At 39.0% G+C, this 21,621-nt stretch overlaps 1 protein-coding gene and 2 non-coding genes across 3 annotated transcripts in view; all 3 read left to right on the forward strand.

Annotated features, from left to right (window-relative positions):
• Nucleotides 1-21,621, forward strand: part of EIF3A (eukaryotic translation initiation factor 3 subunit A) — a 33,058-nt gene that overhangs the window by 9,128 nt on the left and 2,309 nt on the right. Inside the window, exons 6-21 of the mRNA XM_060099008.1 lie at nucleotides 915-1,123; nucleotides 2,877-3,048; nucleotides 6,625-6,729; nucleotides 7,105-7,203; nucleotides 8,484-8,600; nucleotides 8,855-9,040; nucleotides 9,668-10,015; nucleotides 10,454-10,558; nucleotides 10,644-10,757; nucleotides 12,285-12,407; nucleotides 12,958-13,111; nucleotides 13,880-14,064; nucleotides 16,477-16,565; nucleotides 17,131-17,846; nucleotides 20,484-20,703; nucleotides 21,421-21,602. Of these exons, the coding sequence (XP_059954991.1) occupies nucleotides 915-1,123; nucleotides 2,877-3,048; nucleotides 6,625-6,729; nucleotides 7,105-7,203; nucleotides 8,484-8,600; nucleotides 8,855-9,040; nucleotides 9,668-10,015; nucleotides 10,454-10,558; nucleotides 10,644-10,757; nucleotides 12,285-12,407; nucleotides 12,958-13,111; nucleotides 13,880-14,064; nucleotides 16,477-16,565; nucleotides 17,131-17,846; nucleotides 20,484-20,703; nucleotides 21,421-21,602 (3,124 nt within the window). The remainder of the gene's footprint in view (nucleotides 1-914; nucleotides 1,124-2,876; nucleotides 3,049-6,624; nucleotides 6,730-7,104; nucleotides 7,204-8,483; nucleotides 8,601-8,854; nucleotides 9,041-9,667; nucleotides 10,016-10,453; nucleotides 10,559-10,643; nucleotides 10,758-12,284; nucleotides 12,408-12,957; nucleotides 13,112-13,879; nucleotides 14,065-16,476; nucleotides 16,566-17,130; nucleotides 17,847-20,483; nucleotides 20,704-21,420; nucleotides 21,603-21,621) is intronic.
• On the forward strand, nucleotides 6,829-6,960 carry LOC132501721 (small nucleolar RNA SNORA19). Its single transcript, XR_009534295.1, has one exon. It is a non-coding gene; the product is annotated as a small nucleolar RNA SNORA19 (small nucleolar RNA).
• LOC132501705 (small nucleolar RNA SNORA19) lies at nucleotides 8,027-8,156 on the forward strand. The gene has a single exon (XR_009534291.1). It is a non-coding gene; the product is annotated as a small nucleolar RNA SNORA19 (small nucleolar RNA).

A 21,621-nucleotide genomic window follows, 5' to 3' on the forward strand; every position in this document is an offset into this window, starting at 1 on the left:
CATGGTAGTTTTGTGTCTATTTACTCTGATTAAAAAAAAGTCTAAGTTCATCTTTCCATCTTATTTTTGTAGTAATTAATTTTATTGTATTTTATAAAAGTATTGGTGGCAACAGGTTAGAAATGACAAAGATGAACTTGTCCTCTACCGCAGAGAGCTACAGAAGCACTGCACTAGATTATCTCCTAGAAATCTCAGTGCTGCCCTGACTTAGTAAGCAATGCACAGTGAATATCCTACATTGGAGATCCCAGTGGTGTTGGGAATCTTGTCCTCAGCATGGCCTTTTTACTCTTAAGAATTCTGCAAAGACATTTTCACATGAATTGTTTTTATACATTTGATTACCCCACCAAATCTAATTGAAATTGTGGAGGAAGAAACTAAAAATTGGTAGTTTTTCAGCCAAGTGGAAATGTGATTTCCCGCTCTCCCCATATTTTCTGTTTCTGTAGGGTACACCCTTGGAATACTGTCTGATGAACTAAAGAGGAAAAAGAGTTCAATAGAAGACAAGTAAACACGCTTAGTATAGAAAAAATAGATAAGTAAAAGGGAGAAAATACCCATTATCTTTATCACTCAGAAATAACCTCTATATTGTGTTTTATATCCTTTCAGATTAAAAAAATGTATATTCCCTCAAGCAGTATGATAATATGCATCTTTTTTTAAAAAGTTTGGGCAATCTACTTTAAGCAGTTTAAGGATTTAGTGTTTTTTGTAATTATGATGTTTCTCTGAAACATATCAGATATTGAATTATAAGATGAATAAAAAGAACCACACATGAAGGCATTTTATTTGCCATTTTTATTATTGTGTTCTGTATTTTAAGTTTCATAAAGAGATTTGAGTTAGATTTGTTTGTTTGTTTACAATGCAATGACTGTAATTTGTACCACTAATTTTAGGAAGCATTTAAAGCTGTGGAAGATATTCATGGGCTATTCTCCTTGTCTAAAAAACCGCCCAAACCTCAGTTGATGGCAAATTATTATAACAAAGTCTCAACTGTGTTTTGGAAATCTGGAAATGCTCTTTTTCATGCATCTACACTCCATCGTCTTTATCACTTATCTAGAGAAATGAGAAAGAATCTTACACAAGAAGAGATGCAAAGGTAAGAGTCTTATTGTCAGATAGTATTGAAATTATGAAAGAAATAACTTCTAAATAGCATGATAGTGTTTGATGAGGGTTTCTCAGCTTCTTTGCTGTTGACATTTGGGGCTGGTTCATTCTTTGTTGTGGAGGGGACTGTGCATTCAGGATCTTCAGCAGCATCCCTGGTTTACCCACTGGGTGCCAGTAGCAGTCCTTCCAGTTGTAGCTACCAAAAATATCTCGACGTGGTTCTTCTTGGGCAGTATTCTTGGTCTTCAGTAGCTATCTTTTATCTGATAACTCTCCAATTCAGAAAATGGAATATTAGGAAAGTCAGTGTTAAGGTATGAGCTTTCTATCCACGTATGGGTATTTAGAATCTAGGAACTAATTAGACAAAAGAAATGAGTACTTCTATCAAGTAACTTTTCCCCAACTATGAAACATTAACTGTATAGAATATTTGGTGTGTGTATTTTTATGTAGATAGATAGTCTATAACCTAACAATCTAAAGACCATTTTTTTTTTTTTTTTTTTTTTTTTTTTTTTTTTTTTTTCTTTTTGCGGTATGTGGGCCTCTCACTGTTGTGGCCTCTCCCGTTGCGGAGCACAGGCTCCGGATGCGCAGGCCCAGCGGCCATGGCTCACGGGCCCAGCCGCTCCGCGGCATATGGGATCCTCCCAGACCGGGGCACGAACCCGTATCCCCTGCATCGGCAGGCGGACTCTCAACCACTGCGCCACCAGGGAGGCCCCATTTTATTTTTTTAACATTACATATATACTTTTCTTTCAGTCATGTTGGGTTTTTATTGTACATTTCAGTTGGGTTTAGGCAACTCACATACCGTATCTTATTGGTAGACCATGTTATTTTGGCCTCTAGTAGAAATATATACACCAGATTGTTTTTCTTTTAGCTTTTAAAGCAATACATGGAACCAAATAAATGAATTTTTCTAGTATGTATTTTTTAAAAATAATTCTTGAGGATAGTGTTCATTTTGTCATTCACTGTCCTGTACGTAATCCATGTCTGTTGGGGATAAGAAAAAACCTGATTTTCCTTTGTTGTTTCTATACTCTCCCATTAGAAAATACTGTAAGAGTGCTGTCATAATCGTTAAGCTGTTTTGCTCTATGTACGTTATGTACGTTATTTTCCTTTATCCTCACAACAGCCTTGTGACTCAGAAAATGAAGTATTTTGCTTGCCTAGGGTTCCAGTCTTGGGAATCGTGAAGCTGAGATTCCAACTCTAGACTCTTGTGCTCCAGAGCGTACAATCCTTGTGTCCTACGGTGCTCTGAATTCAACCTGACTCCTTTTGTGTTTTAAGGAAGCTTTAGCTTTTGACCCCCACCTTCCATAATTATGTTCACTTATGGTCCTTGTAATTTTTTCCTCTTTCTTATTGTCATTTTTCCCTTCGTTTTAAAAGCTGCCTTAAATGTTTTTATAAGGAAGTATGGGGTACATGCAAATATGTCTGTTCTGCCGTTTTCCCCACAGTCTTTCTCTATAGCTAGAAGACATTGACGGTGGTAAGCGGGTGAATGAAGTTCTGCTTCTCCAAGTGTTCATTTTTGCATAGTCCATTTCTCTTTCAATTAATCCCATGCTTTGACGAATACTTACGAGTACAGTTTACCATGGTGGTATACATATTCTGTCAGTGGCAGATTTTACTAGAGGATTAAAGAGAAGTGTCTTTCTGCTTATCAAGTAACATTTACAAATTTAACAGATTGTAACTTTGTTCTCCAGAATGTCTACTCGAGTCCTTCTGGCCACCCTTTCCATCCCCATTACCCCTGAGCGTACTGATATTGCTCGACTTCTGGATATGGACGGCATTATAGTCGAAAAACAGCGTCGCCTTGCAACACTGCTAGGCCTGCAAGCCCCACCAACGCGAATTGGCCTTATTAACGATATGGTTGGTATAAGTTTTAGCATTCTTACGGCTTTGAACAGAAAGCTATATGGTCAGGTTTTATAATTTATGATTATTAAATGCTGAGAATTCTGATGCATGGACAAGTTTGAGAACCACTGGTGTAAGTCAACACTGTTTAGTTGAGGTGTTTTGTCTTGAGTGAGCTGGGGTTAAATTTGATGTAGCAGACAAGACTTGGACTAGCTTCGAGGAATAATATGGGCCTCTTGGTAAGAGAAGTGATGATGGGCAAGAATGTTCAGGGGCTATAGAAAAAAATCAAGCTGATAGGTGTTAGAAATACGATAATGAGGCTAGGAAGGAATGTGAGTTAGATTAGGCCCAATTCTGGACAATTAAAATGTTTCCAACTTTTTTTTCTTTTAAACTTTCATTGTATGTTTCTAAGTTAGTGGTTCTTAATCAGGGCTATGCACTGAAATTTGTGAAATACATTTTTAAGTGCAGATTTCTAGGTTTCACCCACTGCATTCACTAAATCAGTTTCAGAATATGGAGCCTAAGATTTTGTATCTTCACAATGTTTTACAGTGGAATCTTTAATTCATTGGAAATTTATCACGTGAGTGTCTGTTACATGCCAGGCAAGTGATACTAAATGGAATTTGCTCTCTTAGAGGAGTTTAGATTTTAGAGATTCTGATGAACAGTAATAGTCTGACTTAGTGGTTATTGTGGTACACCTCCAGCAAATTACTTTGGGACAAGAGAAAAAAGAGGGACAGGTATTAGAGAAGAGGCCTTATTTTACTGGCAGTCAATTAATTTAGATAAAAATTAACACATTTTCTATATGGCAACAGTTTGCTCTTGTAACATAGTTCTCTGTATAGTAGCAAAGCAAATTCCCTTTGTGGTCAACTTTTATTAAAAAACTTAATATCTAAAACAGTATTTCTCCGTCTTTGTAGCCTCCATGTTTTATTCTGCTTCCACTTGCAAAAATCAGCTTTGTGTTTTGGAAAGTTTTTATGGGACTGAATTAAATTATAAAACAACAGCATTGTGTTTAGGAAGAGGTCTTACTAGCAAAAAATTTTTTAAATACTGAAAAATGTGCCAAACTGGAAGTATAATCTATATCTCTTGAGCCCACATCTGTACATAGCACACCTTGGTGTTAAAGATATTTATTCAGGGGTGAGTATTGGTGGGATCAGGGTCAGTAGCCAGGACATCCACATCTGGGTCCTCATTGTACCCATAGATAAATGTTTAAGTTTATAAGAAAGGTACTGGTTGGTGCCAGATGAATAGAATTGCTAACTGTCGAGGCATTTTATAAAACTTGAGTTCACCATATGTACAAGGTCAAGACCTGAGTTTTGGGCTCATATAACTAAGTTCATAATCACCAAGAGAATGATTCTAATATCTCAGGAACAGACTCAGATTAATCAAGTTCATAAGAGATTGGTAGGTCAGAAAGCCAATGATTAATTTTAGAGAGAAATGTACTTTAATAGATTATGGTAGCCTATCTAGCACATACCCTATTTGGAGGGGGTGCTAAATGGAAAATGTAGAATATTTATTTATTTATTTATTTTAAATCGAATTGTAGTTGGTTTACAGTGTTGTGTTAATTTTTGCTGTACAGCAAAGTAATTCAGTTATACATATATGTACATTTTTAAAATATTCTTTTCCATTATGGCCTATCTCAGGATACTGAATATAGTTCCCTGTGCTCTACAGTAGTACAGTAGGACCTTGTTGTTTATTCTGTATGGAAGAGTTTGCATCTGCTAACCCCAAACTCCCAGCCCGTCTTTACACCCCGCACCCCTGGCAGCCGCCAGTCTGTGCTCTGTGGGTCTGTTTCTGTTTCATAGATAAGTTCATTTGTGTCATATTTTAGATTCCACATATAAGTGATATCATATGTATTTGTCTTTCTCTTTTTGACTTCACTTAGTATGATAATCTCCGGTTGTATCCATGTTGCTGCAAACGGCATTATGTTTTTTTTATGGCTGAGTAGTAGTCCATTGTGTGTGTGTGTGTGTGTGTGTGTGTATGTGTATGTGTGTATTACGTCTTCTTTATCCATTCATCTGTTGATGGAAATTTAGGTTGTTTCCGTGTCCTGGCTATTGTGGATAGTGCTGCTGTGAACATAGGGGTGATGTATCATTTTTAATTATAGTTTTGCCCAGATATATGCCCAGGAGTGGGATTGATGGGTCATATGGTAATTCTAATTTTAGTTTTCTGAGGAACCTCCATACTGTTCTCCATAGTGGCTGCCCTAATTTACATTCCCACTAGCAGTGTAGGAGGGTTCCCTTTTCTCCACACCTTCTCCAGGATTTATTTGTAGACTTTCTGATGATGGCTATAGAATAATTTCTTGATAGGAATGAAATCAGGGCTGGGGGAATTTTATTTGAATGCTTGTATCACATCTTATTCCTATAAACATACAAGGGCACTTACAAGGGAAGTATTCAAATGCTGTGGGACATCAGTCATGCACCCATTTTGCACTGGAGTTAAACCCAGAGTGTTCGAGAGTGTGGACATCCTCCTGTCTTGGAGATGGGATCTGCCAACAGTTGCCTCAGTTTGGAACCTAGTCTGTAGGGGTACATGCTCCTGTGCTTTGGGGGTCTTGGTGTGTTGGCTGCAGTTTTTCTCTCTTTGGGTTAGCAGTTTCCAACAAGTAAAGGATAAAGGTCACATGCACTGCATGTAGTTCGAGCACAGGTAAGATAGGATTTGGTTATGGGCAGTTTTGGAGTTTATAAAATTATACCACTTTTTTGTCTCCTTTGTGAGGGCGGTTTATGCAAGCAGCATCTTTATCGTGAAAGGAAGTTGAGTTCTATTCAAATATAAACTTAAAATGTATTAAACTGTAATATTTTTTAAAGTACAAATCATAAATGTAATTGCATAAATTCTCAAAAGATTTTTCCAGTCAACACTCTCCCATTTCCCCCAAGAATAACCACTGTCCTGATTTGTAACACCACAGATTAATTTTGCCTGTTTGTATATTTTATATGAAATTTAAATTTCACATAAATGGAATAATATGTGAAATTCTTTTCCTCACCATCTGGGAGATTTATTCATGTATTGAATGTAGCTGTGCTTTCTTTGACTGTTTCTGTATATTATGTGAACCTATCCCTTTTGTCCTGAGTTTTTTTTGAGTTTGTGGCTGTCAGGAGTGACGCTGCTGTAATAACTTTTGTGTGATAAAGTTGTTTGTAAACTGGTATTTTACTTGTTATTGATAATAAATTAGTCGATGTTGGCCACACAATTGTCTTTGTAAATATTTTGATTGTGTTGATGAGTTTTTATTTCCCTTGTAAATTCTTTTGGGGTTTCATTGTAGAGAGCTGCATAATTTGGGGCAGGAGACTCAGCGTAGTGGTCCTGGATTTCTTTTTCATAAATTTCAAGCAGGTGAGGTTGAGGCTAGATAATCTTAGAGTCATATCCCAGAATTCCGATCTTATATTTTTCTTTAATTTATAATCATTTCAGAATCCCAGTTGAAAACACCTTCAGCGTTTAAACCTTTTGTTTTGCTTACTGTAGGTCAGATTCAATGTGCTACAGTATGTTGTCCCAGAAGTAAAAGACCTTTACAATTGGCTGGAAGTCGAATTTAACCCACTAAAACTCTGTGAGAGAGTCACAAAGGTAAGCTTTGGTTACATTACCACGTAGCCAGCCCTGTTGCAGTTGAGGTTGTATTTTTATTTGTTAAGAGAGAAGTGTTGTCCTGTGTGTTTGAATTTGGTGCACATTTCATTGTCTTTTTTTTTATGTCAAGAGAAAAGATATTTCTGATGTGCTAAATAAATAAACCTTTGGAGGTAAATTAGCAGCACGACTAATTTAGCCATTGCTGTCGGTCACCTTCAGACAACAGTCAATAGCTGCATGTTATCTTTTGTATTTCTTTGCATTGTGTGGTGGTTTTGTATATTAAGAAAATTGAAAAAAATATCTCAGGTGTTTTAGTATTTGTCGTGTAGAAAATATAACTCTTTTTCAATTTAATGGATTTTATAGGTTTTAAATTGGGTTAGGGAGCAACCTGAAAAGGAGCCAGAGTTACAACAGTATGTCCCACAGCTGCAGAACAACACCATACTCCGGCTTCTCCAGCAGGTAAAGATGAAAAAAATGAATGTTTTATGGAAGAACTGTAATTTCTCCCTTGATTGTTTTGATCACAAAACTAAAAAATGTAGGAATAGCCTAGAAAATGAAAGCCTCCCCAAATTCTACCCTCCACCAAAATTAGTTTTATTATTTATCTGATTTGAAAAACAATTATGTAATTCATAACTGCTTTTGCCTTTTTTGGTTGGCCACTGTCTTCGCACATTTTTCCTTGTTAGCTGTGTATGTCTTATTCCTTTTAATACCTACGTAGTTTTTCGTTGTCTAAAGGTACCATGATTTATTTATTCAGAGTCTGTTGATGGAAATTTTTTAGTTTTTTTGCTATCATAAAATGTTGTAGTAGTGAGCATCTTCTATACTTGTATCTTTGCATTCTTCTGTGATTTCCTGTAGCTAAGAAGGGGAATTAGTCATGGTCTACACATTTAAAGCTTTAATAGATCCTCAAAGATCGGATTCTTGGGCCCTCCCACCAGTAGTGAACAAGAAATAGAAAGCCTTTTTTCCTGCTAACACTAAGTATTGTCAGTCTTTTTTTTTTTTTTTTTTTTTTGGCTGCACTGCGCGGCCTATGGGATCTTAGTTCCCCAACCAGGGATAGAACCTGCGCTCCTTGTGTTGGAAGCACGGAGTCTAAACCACTGGACCGCCAGGGAAGTCCCAGTATTGTCAGTCTTTTAACATATTTTAGCCCACCTTTGTACTTAAGTTTGAATATTATGGTTTATAATATGGCTTAAATGATCCTGTTTTGTCTTCCATTTGTTTCATTTGGGGCTTTTACTATATGTTCACTTCTGTATTTGTGCACATTTCATTGACCTGCTTTCTCTCCTGTATGTGAGCAGTGTTATTTCTTATGTGCTATACAAATAATTGAAGGTTAATTAGCAGTATAACTAAGTAGTAATACTGCCAGTCTCCTTCAGACAAATAAACAATTTTATTAAGTGTTCAGATGAATTAGGTAAGTAACAGGTCTCTATCTACAAATATGTGACCATTTAGGTGGTTTTTTTTTTTTAATGAAACTAGGATATGAAAGGATTATGTGATGGTTCAAAATATAATATAATCCTTTGAAATAGCCTTGGATTGTAATTCCAGCTCCAGCAATGTACTGTTAACATACTCTGAGCTTCAGTTTTCTTTTCTTTGAAAAATAGGCTAAATTTCTACTTTCTATGGTTGTCATGAGACTCCACATAAAAATTGCTGAATAAATGATAGCTATTATTACTAACCTTGTGTTTTTTATGCAGGTGGCACAAATTTATCAGAGCATTGAGTTTTCTCGTTTGACTTCTCTGGTTCCTTTTGTTGATGCTTTCCAACTGGAACGGGCCATAGTAGATGCAGCCAGGCACTGCGACCTTCAGGTAGGTGCTGCAAGGGGACTCCGAGGTTGGAGGCCTTTGAGGACGAAAAAACGCATACTCTTTGTTTCTCAGCTTTTGGTATAGTGGCACTGTTGAAAGCTTTATTGAATCAAACTTCTAGCTTTTATATTTGACATTCTTTAGTTAATTTTTTTTCTCAAATGCGTTTGAAATTTTAATCAAGTTATTCATTTGTAGAATGACTATATTTGCATGTAGGTTTAACTGTTGATAATACCATTTAATTTTCAAAGGTTCGTATTGACCACACATCTCGGACCCTTAGTTTTGGATCTGATTTGAATTACGCTACTCGAGAAGATGCTCCAATTGGTCCTCATCTGCAGAGCATGCCTTCAGAACAGATCAGAAATCAGCTGACAGCCATGTCCTCGGTACTTGCAAAAGCCCTTGAAGTCATTAAGCCAGCTCATATACTGGTATGTATCTTTGGGAGAAATGGACTACAGAACATTTGAGGGACCCTTAATGTCTTTCACAAAAAGGTTTGAGATGATGTCTGAGAGAAGGGATTTATTATATATTTCCTATTGATATTTAGTTGTATTTGATAGTTTTGATATTTTATCAGATATCTTTATCAGATATGCAGATCTTTGAGCTTCCTTCCATGGGATAAAATGATAACACTATTCGGGTAATGTGATAAAAGGAGTACTGTTAAACCGTACAATAGCAGACCACATGTGATGACCCTCCAAAGAGGGGAGTACTATGATTCGGCTTTTCCTTTCTGCTCCAGTTGTTTCTTGTTTGTGAGCTCTGTTAGTATTCCGCCTTGGCTTGAACACTTCAAAGTAGATTTGGTTCAGGGAAAAGTCAGCCTAGCAGATAAACGTTCTTCAGCTATGTCATTACCGTTAAAGACTTCAAATAGGAGTGGCGCCATAGTGTTTGATACTGGGAACCAGTAGCTTGAATAATGTTATCGTCTGTTATTAACTGCAGATACATGTAGAATAATATATTAGGATTATGTAGTATTTTTGATGTCTGATACCATGGTATGTCACTTAAATTTTTTTTTCATGCATTTGTTTTTGAAGCAAGAGAAAGAAGAACAGCATCAGTTAGCTGTTACTGCATACCTTAAAAATTCACGAAAAGAGCATCAGCGTATCCTGGCTCGCCGTCAGACAATTGAGGAAAGGAAAGAGCGGCTTGAGAGTCTGAATATACAGCGTGAGAAAGAAGAGCTGGAGCAGAGGGAAGCTGAACTCCAGAAAGTACGGAAGGCTGAAGAAGAGAGGCTGCGGCAGGAGGCAAAGGAGAGAGAGAAGGAGCGTATCTTACAGGAACATGAACAAATCAAGAAGAAAACTGTTCGTGAGCGTTTGGAGCAGATCAAGAAGACAGAACTGGGTGCCAAAGCGTTCAAAGATATTGACATCGAAGTATGTAGCATATTATGCATTAAAAACTTCAGTTCTATTCGGGTCTCTTAGAAGCACAGTTCTTCACCATTTATTGGTTTATTTTGGGTTATTTGGTTATTTCACTCATTTTGATACAGCTAGTTCATTAATCTCTGAAGTAAGCATTTGTTTTTAGTGATGCTACAGTTTTTAGCCACTATTGAAATGGAGTTTGAATACGGTAGAATGGAGGAATAAGAAATAGATGTTAAGATTACATTGTTTTTCCCTACAATCAAGTGGAAATAAGGCTATTTTAAAACATTTTTATATTGCCTGAATTTACCCATTGCAAACATTTGCCCATTATAAAGAAAGTAATTTAGCATACGTTTCTAGAAAGAAATGGTGCTCCATATTGACTGCTATGCACTTTTATACTCTTATTAATTATGGTGCGTTTGTATTACTTTTCAGGACCTTGAAGAATTGGATCCTGATTTCATCATGGCTAAACAGGTTGAACAACTGGAGAAAGAAAAGAAGGAACTTCAGGAACGCTTAAAGAATCAAGAAAAAAAGGTAAATGAAAGAACTGGTGAACTTTGACATGCCAAGTTTAAAAGAATTTTTTTTTTTAAACAGTACTTGTTTTCATGACACTCAGATTGACTACTTTGAAAGAGCTAAACGTTTGGAAGAAATCCCTTTGATAAAGAGTGCTTATGAAGAACAGAGAATTAAAGACATGGATCTGTGGGAACAACAAGAAGAAGAAAGAGTAAGGTTTTCATTTAATTATAATATTTTCAGACTGTAAACTCTAATTAAGTCCTCTACCAGTAATAGGAACAGGGTTTCAAATTGATTTTTGTATTCTTTTGCCAGATACGGTGCTTTAATGGCTGCATGCGAACAGATTGGTAGACAGACAGAAATTTTCAGAATGGAGATTAAAAAATGAAACTTGTAAAATACCAAAGGATAGCTGAAAAATTTATTTAAAAAAATCCAGCAACTCACATGCCATATAATTCACATGCCACGTAATACAACTCACATGCCACGTATTTCACCAATTTAAAGTGTGCAGTTGATGGTTTTAGTGTATTTACAGAATTGTGCAACCTAATTTTAGAACATACCCCGAAAGAAACTTCATACCCATTAGCAGTCACTCTGTTTTCTCTCCACTCCCTCAGCAGCCACTAATCTCTTTTCTGTCTCTAGACTTGCCTGTTTTGGATATTTCTTATAGGTGGAGTCATACAGTCTGGTTTTTTGTGACTAAGTAGCTCCTTCTATAGTTTTGTTAGTCTGTATTGTATGTATTTACCTAACGATACAAAAGCAACATTTGGAAATGCTTGTAGCAGCCACATTTGTAGTAAAAACGAGTGACCTCATTCTGGTTAAAAAAAAATAACCACAGGCAGGAGACAACACACAGCTATGGAGGCTGCCCCTCCTCCTCGGCTCCATTGGATTGTTGTCATTCTGGGCCTAGTGTTGCCAGTTTTACCAGTTTTTTTAGAAGTTGTAATTTGTGTGGTAATTCTTTAAATGTATGAAATTAGAAAAAGAAAAGTGTTACAGACTAGCTAAAGTGCTTAGGAGGATTTGCTCCATGTGCCCTGAAACCTTTTATTGTTTTACTTGGAGCACAAAGGAAAAGCTTTCCTATATATGAGTGATTCATCCTGCCTTAACCTCCAGTTGTTTTTGTTTTTTGTTTTTTTTTGTGGTACGCTGGCCTCTCACTGCTGTGGCCTCTCCCGTTGTGGAGCACAGGCTCTGGACGCGCAGGCTCAGCGGCCATGGCTCACGGGCCCAGCCGCTCTGCGGCACGTGGGATCTTCCCGGACCGGGGCACGAACCCGTGTCCCCTGCATCGGCAGGCGGACTCTCAACCACTGTGCCACCAGGGAAGCCCTCCAGTTGTTTTTAAGGAAGAAAATGCGTTAAATAGTAAAGCCATAGTGCCTATTATACCATGAGGAATTTGTTATTTTGTTTTACTATATACATTTCAGTTTTTCCTCTGTAAATGTTGTGGTACCATAGGGTTTAAACTGTTTCTTACAGTTTAAACTGTTTAAACTGTTTCTTACAGCTCCAAGTCGTCTTTATCCATCTTCTCTCCCTGATTGTCTTCCTAGGGATGTGTTACCCTTCCATTTTTATGGCAGAATGGAAGGGGCCAAGGAACTTCTTGTAATTCATCAAGAGTATCTGTCAGGAATTTGGGATAAATTAGTAAACAGATAATGAATACTTTGAAATTTAACTTTGTATCATGTATTTGCAGATTACTACAATGCAGCTAGAACGGGAAAAGGCTCTTGAACATAAGAACCGAATGTCACGGATGCTTGAAGACAGAGATTTATTTGTAATGCGGCTCAAGGCAGCACGACAGTCTGTTTATGAGGTGAACTTCCTGGTTTCAGGGAAACATCTATTCATGAGCTTTTGGGTTTTACCTTAAGGATTCTTCTTTAACCTTGTGGTACATTCTGTCTTGAGCTAACATTTATAATCGTCATTCAAATAATATTTTAATAGAGATATCTTGAAATTATTTCATAGGCCAAGTAACCATCACTATGAACAAATTTTTCTGAAGGTGAAAGTGTGGACTGCATAAAATGTGCTTTTGATACAAGCTTTTGTTTATTCTTTTGGTTCAGAAAGGAAAAAACTAGATCAGAGTGTCCTGCTCTTAGTTTCTGACTTAATCATTTGATTTATTGTAAAAAAAAAATAAACCCACTGGTTATAGATAATATTGTCAGTTCAAAATTTTAAAAATTTGACATGCGAGAACTTCAGTCTTTTGGAAATTTGGTTTTTATACTTAAAGGTTGCTTTCTGTGGTTCCACGAAACTTAAAATGATTTTGTAAACTTAAAACTTACTGCCAGTTTGCAGCCCTTGAAAATTTGATTGTTTTTTATTTTTTGGTAACCATTCAATTACAGGAAAAACTTAAACAGTTTGAAGAGCGATTAGCAGAAGAAAGGCATAATCGTTTGGAAGAACGTAAAAGACAACGTAAAGAAGAACGAAGAATAACCTACTATAGAGAAAAGGAAGAGGAAGAGCAGAGGAGGGCAGAAGAAAAAATGCTAAAAGGTAACTATGTAGACAGACTGGAGGTATGTGGTAAGGTTGGTGATAGGTCCAGTTTGTACAGTCTTACTTAGAAAATAGAGGAATGTGGAACCAAGATGATTGGCTTTTTTTTTTTTTGCGGTACGTGGGCCTCTCACTGTTGTGGCCTCTCCCGTTGCGGAGCACAGGCTCTGGACGCGCAGGCTCAGCGGCCATGGCTCACGGGCCCAGCCGCTCCGCGGCATGTGGGATCTTCCCGGACCGGGGCACAAACCCGTGTCCCCTGCATCGGCAGGCGGACCCCCAACCACTGCGCCACCGAAGCCCTTCTTAACTGCAACTAACTAGTTCTCAGGTTCTGACAACCCAGCTTGTAGTTTTCTGCAGTTTGTTATCTGTGAGGGTGTTAGGTCCTCTGCCAGCTTATTTCCACGTTCTTGGCGTTCTTTTGAAAATTCTGCCTTTTTATTTTTTATCACTGTAGTCTATATAGTGTTAACATTTATTGAGCAACACATGCCAGATGAAGTCTCTCAGCTGATCCTTTATCTGGCATCCCAGATGCTCAGGAGTTGGGGGAGGGATTCTCCTTTAGTTGTGTTGAGTGGCATAATACTTGTTTTCTTGAATATTTCTGATATTCAAGTTTAGCTGATTGTAAACCCTTAAAATTCTGAAAAAGAATTTCCTTCTACATTATGCTGCCTCTTTAATACCAGAGAAGTAGACCTAGCACTAGGGGAAGCGTGCAGGTAGGAGGCACACTTTATAACCTGATACGTTGTACAGAGCGGGAAGAGAGAGAGCGTGCTGAACGGGCGAAACGTGAGGAGGAGCTTCGAGAATATCAGGAGCGGGTAAAGAAATTAGAAGAGGTTGAAAGGAAAAAACGTCAAAGGGAGTTGGAAATTGAAGAAAGGGAACGTCGTAGAGAGGAGGAGAGAAGACTTGGTGATGATTCACTTTCTAGAAAGGTAAGTATAGACATCACTTTGTTTTTATGTGATGTGTGTTTACCAGCCAGGTCTCTTGCATGATGCATTTGGTCAATGCACGTGTCGGTGTCTGGGCTTGGTGTTTTAAATCACATTATTCACGTTTCTTTTTAAGTCTGGTATTGCTTTGTCTTCCCAAAGACAGAAGGTTCCTAGGGGCAGTGGGGAGGGGATTAAAGTTGTCTTAGCAAAGTTTGGATTTTATAATAGACTTCAGTTTAGAATACTTAATTCAGTAAGAACTAACCCCATGAAACTTAAGTATTTGACAAAAAGTAACACAGTCGTGTGGAAGAGGGACTGTTTTGCTTCCTTGAAAGGAGTTACTGTGAATTAGGAGGATGATATGAGGGTACTCAAAGATGAATCTGGGGGACCAGCAGTATTCAGTATCCCGTTAGGAGCTTGGTAGAAATGCAGAATCTCAGGCCCAATGCCAAATCTTCTGATTCAGAGTCTGCATTTTAACAAGAGTACCAGGTGATTCGAATGCTGGTCTAAATGTTTATTTTTAATATGCATTCATGTCCAGAACTGACCTGTGTTTCTCACTTTATCTTGTGTAAAGGGGGGGTATCTCTTTAATCCCCTCTTCTGGTGGTGGCATTGGACCTACTTAACCACAGTGTTTTGAACCCCTCCCTCTCCATTCTGTCCCTGTGCTCCTGCCTTAATTCACATTGTTTCTTTTGCCTGTATTACTTAGTTGTCTTAACTATTTTCCCTGATTGTAATCTTCCCCAGCTTCAGATCTTCCTCTATACAGTGGCCTGCTTGGTTTTTGCATAATGCATATTTGGTTGGTAGCCCTGCTCTTGGTTTCAAACCTTCCTTTGAGTGGTACTCATTGCTTAGAGCCAAAGGTAAAAAACATGCCTTAGCAGTCAGGGCCTTTTATGTTTATTGCTTTTTTCATTAGCTTCATCTATCACCATATTCTTCTTCGTCACTATGTACTTTAGCTATTCTGAGCTAGTTTTATGCTTTACCGTGTCTGTGACATCTGCCTGCATGCTCTTTGTTTTTCCTGGGATGTGTCCATGCTGCCCTTTAAGTAAAATACTGCTTATTTTTTAAGGTTAGAGGTGAGTAGCTGGAGGTATCTGTGCCCCTCTTGTATCAAATGCTTAACTTTACTGGAGGACCTGCTACTAGTTACCTATGTAGCCTTCAATTTGTTTTATAATATATAGATAGATTTTTAGTTTTGTTACTCTTGTTGCTAATTTCTGTATTATGAGTATTCTTTTTCTGTTGGGCACAAAGTGCTGTATGTGTGAAATCAGAGTTGCAGTGTTTGATTTGCTGCATCCTGTTAATTTGCTTCATCTTCTGAAGTAGATGAGGTAAATCACCCGTGGTTATGGGTTTCTAATTCTTTTCATTGGTTTTTGAAATTCTGTGTTCATCTTTTTTTGTTGTTGTTTACGTTTGTGGGCCCCCCCTCTTCCCTTTCAGTTGGAGAGTCTTTAGTTATCTGTTAATGTTTAACATGGTAACTAGTATATGCGGCTTTATTCCTGACATTTGGTTTGGTGTTTTTTATTTGCTTCCATGTCCCTGCCACTCACCCCTTCCTTTCTTTAAGCCAAACTTCAGAAGTTTTCTCAGCTCATTTGTTGTGCTTTTCTCTATTCTTTTAGTGATTACCATCTATTCTTTTCAAAGTCTAAACTTGCAGTCTGTAAAGTTTGAGAACTCTTCCCTCTCTTCAGAACAAAACAAAATTTTGAGCACACCTCAAGTTTTATTGCCTCCAGTGCATTAAAACAATGCTAATCTCTATATAGAAATCATTTAACAGTTTTACAACCTTGTTGGCAACATGATTTAGTTAAAAATATGTTTACACTGTTTATCACCTTTTCCCCTTTGCAGATAAGTTTTTTTGTTTTGTATAGTGTATATTTTATCAAGTATTTTTGTGTATGTCTCAAAAGAGGTTTTGTTTTTCTCTCTCAGTTGAATAATGGTTCATTGGTTGGGCCAGTTCAAAGTCATCCTCCTCCAGAAGTTTAGAGACCTGTGCTCACTGTCCTAGTACATAATGGGAGGAGGGTTCTTGATACTAGTCTTGGTCTTGTTACTTTTGTAGATAGTCTGCTTTATTCCTTGGAAGCTCTGAACATATGGTCTGTTATTCACCTGTGTTGGCATGTGTGCCCTATCCGTCAGGATTCAGTTTGCTTAGAGCAGATAGAATTTCCTCAACTTAGGGAAATTTTTTCTCCTTTTCTTCTGGCCTTTCACAGTCCATCTCTTTTAATGTTTCACTTATTCTTTTCATCTCTTTGTGTTTTTGTTACTGGCTCTTTGAGATTCCTGTTCAGTTTATATGTTGATCAGTAGTGTTGCTAATGTAGTGTCTCTCATTACCTTTGCTCAATGCAGGACTCTCGTTGGGGAGAGAGAGATCCAGAAGGCACATGGAGAAAAGCACCTGAAGTAGATTCTGAGTGGAGAAGAGGCCCACCAGAGAAGTAAGTAGAGTTAAGGAAAATAGTACCAACAAATCATAGATCCTGTTAATACCTTATCAGTGTTTTTCTCATTTGGTTCATTTTGTAGGGGTGGGGAAAAGGGAGTCATGAAGAATTGTACGCATGTCTATTACTGAAATGTTTTGCTTCCGTGCTGCTGTAATTACTGACTTATAAATATCTTGGGAAATATGTGCTTCCGTTTTTTTTTTTTTTTTTTAATTCCCTAAACTAATAGTATTGAGGTTAGAGTAAGAATGAACAGTTGCATAACATTTTTCCCATCGTTTTGAAAGCTTGTAGTAATAGATTTAGAAATTGCTAAGGTATTCCTCATAAAGTGCAGATACCTTTTAAAGGCACTTGTCTGCTTATTGGTTTAATTAATTGTTGATGGTAAGATTTTGGATTTTGTGGTGTTTTTTAGTGGAACATACTCTTTTAGGAGTAGGATTAATGAATTCAGACTGAAGTGATTTTTAGAAGTCAGTAACATCACTCCCAAAAAGATCACCTGCTTTTAAGAAAATTTACTCTTAAAGATGTTTGGCTTGTTACTCTGTAGGGAGTGGAGACGTGGAGAAGGGCGGGATGAAGAGAGGCCTCAAAGAAGAGAGGAAGATCGACCGAGGCGTTTGGGGGATGATGAAGAGAGAGAGTCCTCTCTTAGACCAGACGATGATCGGGTTCCCCGGCGTGGCATGGATGACGACAGAGGCCCACGACGCGGCCCTGATGAAGATCGGTTCTCTCGCCGAGGGGCAGACGATGACCGGCCTTCTTGGCGTAATGCAGATGACGACAGGCCTCCCAGACGAATTGGCGATGAAGACAGGGGTACCTGGCGTCAGGCGGATGATGACAGACCACCTAGACGAGGACCGGATGAGGACAGGGGAGGCTGGCGCACAGCCGATGAGGACAGAGGACCCAGGCGTGGGCTGGATGAGGACCGGGGGCTGCGCCGAGGAGGTGCGGAGGAGGAGAGGTCATCCTGGCGGAACGCCGATGACGATCGTCCCAGGCGGGGCGTGGATGACGACCGGGGTCCCAGGCGTGGGCTGGAGGACGATCGAGGACCTTGGCGGAATACCGACGATGATCGATTTTCCAGGCGCGGTGTAGATGATGACAGGTTTTCCAGGCGCGGTGCAGATGATGACAGGGCGCCTTGGAGAAACACGGATGATGATCGGGTCTCAAGACGGGCTGATGACGATCGGATTCCCAGAAGGGGTGATGACTCAAGACCTGGTCCCTGGAGACCATTTGTCAAACCAGGTAAAATTCTGGTATTCAAGAAACCAGATTGGATGCTTTATAGATGTAATCTGCTTGATGTGTTTGCACATACAACATGAAATTCTACACCAGCTAACCTCCACTGTTCTGTAGAGGATGGCAAGTTATTTCAAACAAGGAGCTCAGATCTCAGGTGACAAATTACAGTTTGATTGTTAAGTAAGAAGTGTTCTTTTCAACTGAAAAAAGTGAAATTTTAACAGATTTATGATGGAGGTTGGGCTATATTACTACTATTTTTAGAAAGACTGGTCTTTTATCTTTCCTTGAATATTTCTGCAGTGACTTTTATGTCAAAAGCTTGCCTCTGAGATCTTTCACACCAAAACAAGTAGCTTCACCCCCTTTTCTGCTTTAGTGATATATGCACTTTGTTTTCCTTCTTCCTTGTTGACTGCTTCTTTGAGGGCCCTTCCTTCTGTACCCTCCCCTAAGTATCGGTGTTCTTCAGGTTCTGTCCTGGACTAGCCTCCTCATGTAAATAATGAAAAACAAAATATACTTAACTAAACATTTGTATGTACTTTTGCCAACCATGGGATTATGTTCATGAGAGGAGCCCATTGCTTTACTTCGTCAATCTTAGGCCTGCTCATCCTTTCATACTTTTTATTATTCTTTTTTTCTTTTTTTCTTTTTTTTTTGTGGTGCACGGGCCTCTCACCGTTGTGGCCTCTTCTGTTGCGGAGCACAGGCTCTGGTCGCGCAGGCTCAGCGGCCATGGCTCACGGGCCCAGCCACTCCGCGGCACGTGGGATCTTCCCGGACCGGGGCACGAACCTGTGTCCCCTGCATCGGCAGGTGGACTCTCAACCACTGCGCCACCACGGAAGCCCCTTTTTATTATTGTTGAGTAATGTATGCAGGCCTGTGACTTGTGTTACTGTCTTCTCCAGATGACTTCTCCCCTTACCTTCAGACCTGTGTTTCCAACTTTATATTGCACCTGTAAGTGTTACTGACACTTCCAACTCAACCCATCAAGACTGAACCCCCCCCTTCTCCAATACACACACACACACACACTCACACACACACTTCAGGGCCACCACTGTCCATCTAATTGTGTAAGATGGGAGTTTGCTCTTTCATCCTTTTTCTTACATCTTTTCAGTGACCATTGTAATTTGTTCTAAATGCAAATTTGAGCAGCTTCCTGCCTTTTATCCTTAGTGGTTTCTGTGGCATACTTGTGTTTCTTCTCACTTCATTGCACTGTGAAGCTTTGTGACTTTCAGAAAGCCACCTAACTTTTCTGTGCCTTATGTAAAATGGGGATAACAGTATAGTAGATTCTCATTAATTCATGATAGTTATGTAATATAAAGTCAGTGAATACTGAACCATTGCTCTTAAGGGAAGCACCAGGTTAGGTTTCTGTGAGCCCTCTGGTCAGTTTTTCAACCAGTCAAGACATAACCTTGTTTTATTTTTCTGTTTAAAGACACTTTATTTAATGTATGTTATTGATTCATTAGCATTGAACTTATTTACGGTCAACAGCACTGTAACTCATTCCTGAAAGAAGCTTATCTAACACATTTATCTTTTCCCTAAGGCATATCCATTGCTTTCTTGTGCTTGGGACTGCTGGGGCGTAGGGCAGGTGACGCACTTAAGAACTGAAATCACCAACAAAAAGCACAAAAATGTGAAAATGTGGCACTAACTAGATCACCAAAAGGCTTCTTGCTTAAAGTAGGAGAGCTGCAGGAAGAAGACAGCATTGTCTTGTTTGACCTCAGCTGAGAACAGGCCCGTCAGGCGACTCAAATATTTCGCCACTCTGTGTGTGTCTGCGAGTGACTTGTAAAAGTGCTGGAGTGTTAATTTTGGGATTATAGATTTTAGCAAGTAGCAAATTAGCAAGTATGGAATAATCTGCTTAGCTCGGCACTGTGGGTAGGATTGAATGAGTTAATACAGGCAGAGGCTTTAGACTAGTTCTGTGGCACACATAATATAAATGTTAGTGACAATAATAATTATTAGCCTTGCAGCTGTAATACATTTTCATTGAAATCTCTGCTTCCTTTGGTTTCTTTTAGTGCGTGTGTGCATATGTGTGTGTACACGTATATATTGTTTCTAGATTTGGACATCCCATGGCTGAATGTGAGATACTGAGCAGCGCGAAAGGATTTATCCTTATTTCAGGACTTTTTACAGGTGGTAAATGGTGGGGGGGCATGAATGTGAAAGGAAAGAGTCTTTAGTTAGAAAGGTTTTGAGGATGTTGCAAGGTATAAATGAACTAGTAATTGGGGTTCTGCCTCTCAGAGATCTAGATCCTACCCCTCACTCTTTGAGTTTTCTGCTTAAATGAGTTGTCTTTACCGTCAGAACAGATTTTTTTACCTGAAATCTCTGCATATGGAACATTTATCCCAGGCTATAAAAGTTCCTATATGTTATATGTTAGAAAAACAATAATAGGTCGTCATAAATAGGAGTTGGTGGTTCCATGAAATGAGGTAAATGAATTTAGTTGGTTTTTTTAAAATGAGGTAGAGTGTCTTAATTAGCATTTGTAATGGTGATGGATTAACATCAAGATTTATGGCTGCCAGTCTGTTTCCTGAGTGGAAATTTTTTTTTTCTTTTTTAAAAACATAGGTGGATGGAGAGAGAAAGAAAAAGCCAGAGAAGAGAGTTGGGGTCCACCTCGAGAATCGAGACCATCAGAAGACCGTGAATGGGACAGGGAAAAAGAGAGAGACCGAGATATTCAAGATCGCGATGAGAACGACAGGGACCCGGAGAGAGAAAGAGACAGAGAGAGGGAGAGGGACAGAGAGAGAGATGGGGATCGAGAGGACCGCTTCAGACGGCCAAGGTTTGATACTCTAATTGAAAAGCAGTGTCTGTGGCATTACAGTTAGGATGCTTTTAATGCTCCCTTGTGCGTTCCCAACTAGTTTTGAAAAACGGTGCTCATCCCCTGCACGCCCCCCCAGTTTATCTAGTAGAATCATAGTGTAGATTTGAAAACAATCAGAGGTCATCTTAATTGAACCAGTTCCCTCTCTACAGAGTGAGGACATGGAGGCTGGAGCTGTGTGGCTGGCTGTGGGCTGTGTAGCTCTATGGCAGTGGAACCAGTCGAGGTTCTTCACTGCCAATTGCTTTTCCCTTGTGGTTGAGGTCAGTTTATTGCCTTTAAATTATTAAAAGCCTCTTTACTTTTATTTAGTAGTAAGAATTCGAGCTTACTTCCTCTGGTCAAAGTGGCTTTGTACTAATCTAGACCAGTACAGTTCAGTACAGTTTCCTGCAAGGATGAAAATGTCCTGTGTGTGTAATGTTCATCTGGTAACCAGCAGTCACATTTGACTGTGGAGCATTTGGAATGAGTAATGACTGCTGTGTTGGGACAGTGCAGAGCCAGGGGTTCTCATTTGACCTCCATGCCTGAGGCGTCAGTTTGAGGTCAAGTCACGAGTTTAAACTTTATTCCTGTTACTATTTGCTAACTTGGATGTGATATATTCACTTAAAATTAACCCGTAGAGTCTAATGACAGAACTCAACGTGTCATTTTGAATGGCTACAGGGATGAAGCTGGCTGGAGAAGAGGACCAGCTGAGGAATCTTCAAGCTGGAGAGATGCAGGTCGTCGTGACGATAGGGATCGGGATGACCGCCGTCGTGAGAGAGATGAGCGCCGTGATCTGAGAGAAAGACGGGATGACAGAGACCGAAGAGGACCTCCTCTCAGACCAGAGCGTGAGGAAGGTAGAGATGTTCTTTCTGT

This window comes from Mesoplodon densirostris, chromosome 1 (assembly GCF_025265405.1).
Source record: "Mesoplodon densirostris isolate mMesDen1 chromosome 1, mMesDen1 primary haplotype, whole genome shotgun sequence".
In the NCBI taxonomy this organism is placed as follows: Eukaryota; Metazoa; Chordata; class Mammalia; order Artiodactyla; family Ziphiidae; genus Mesoplodon; species Mesoplodon densirostris.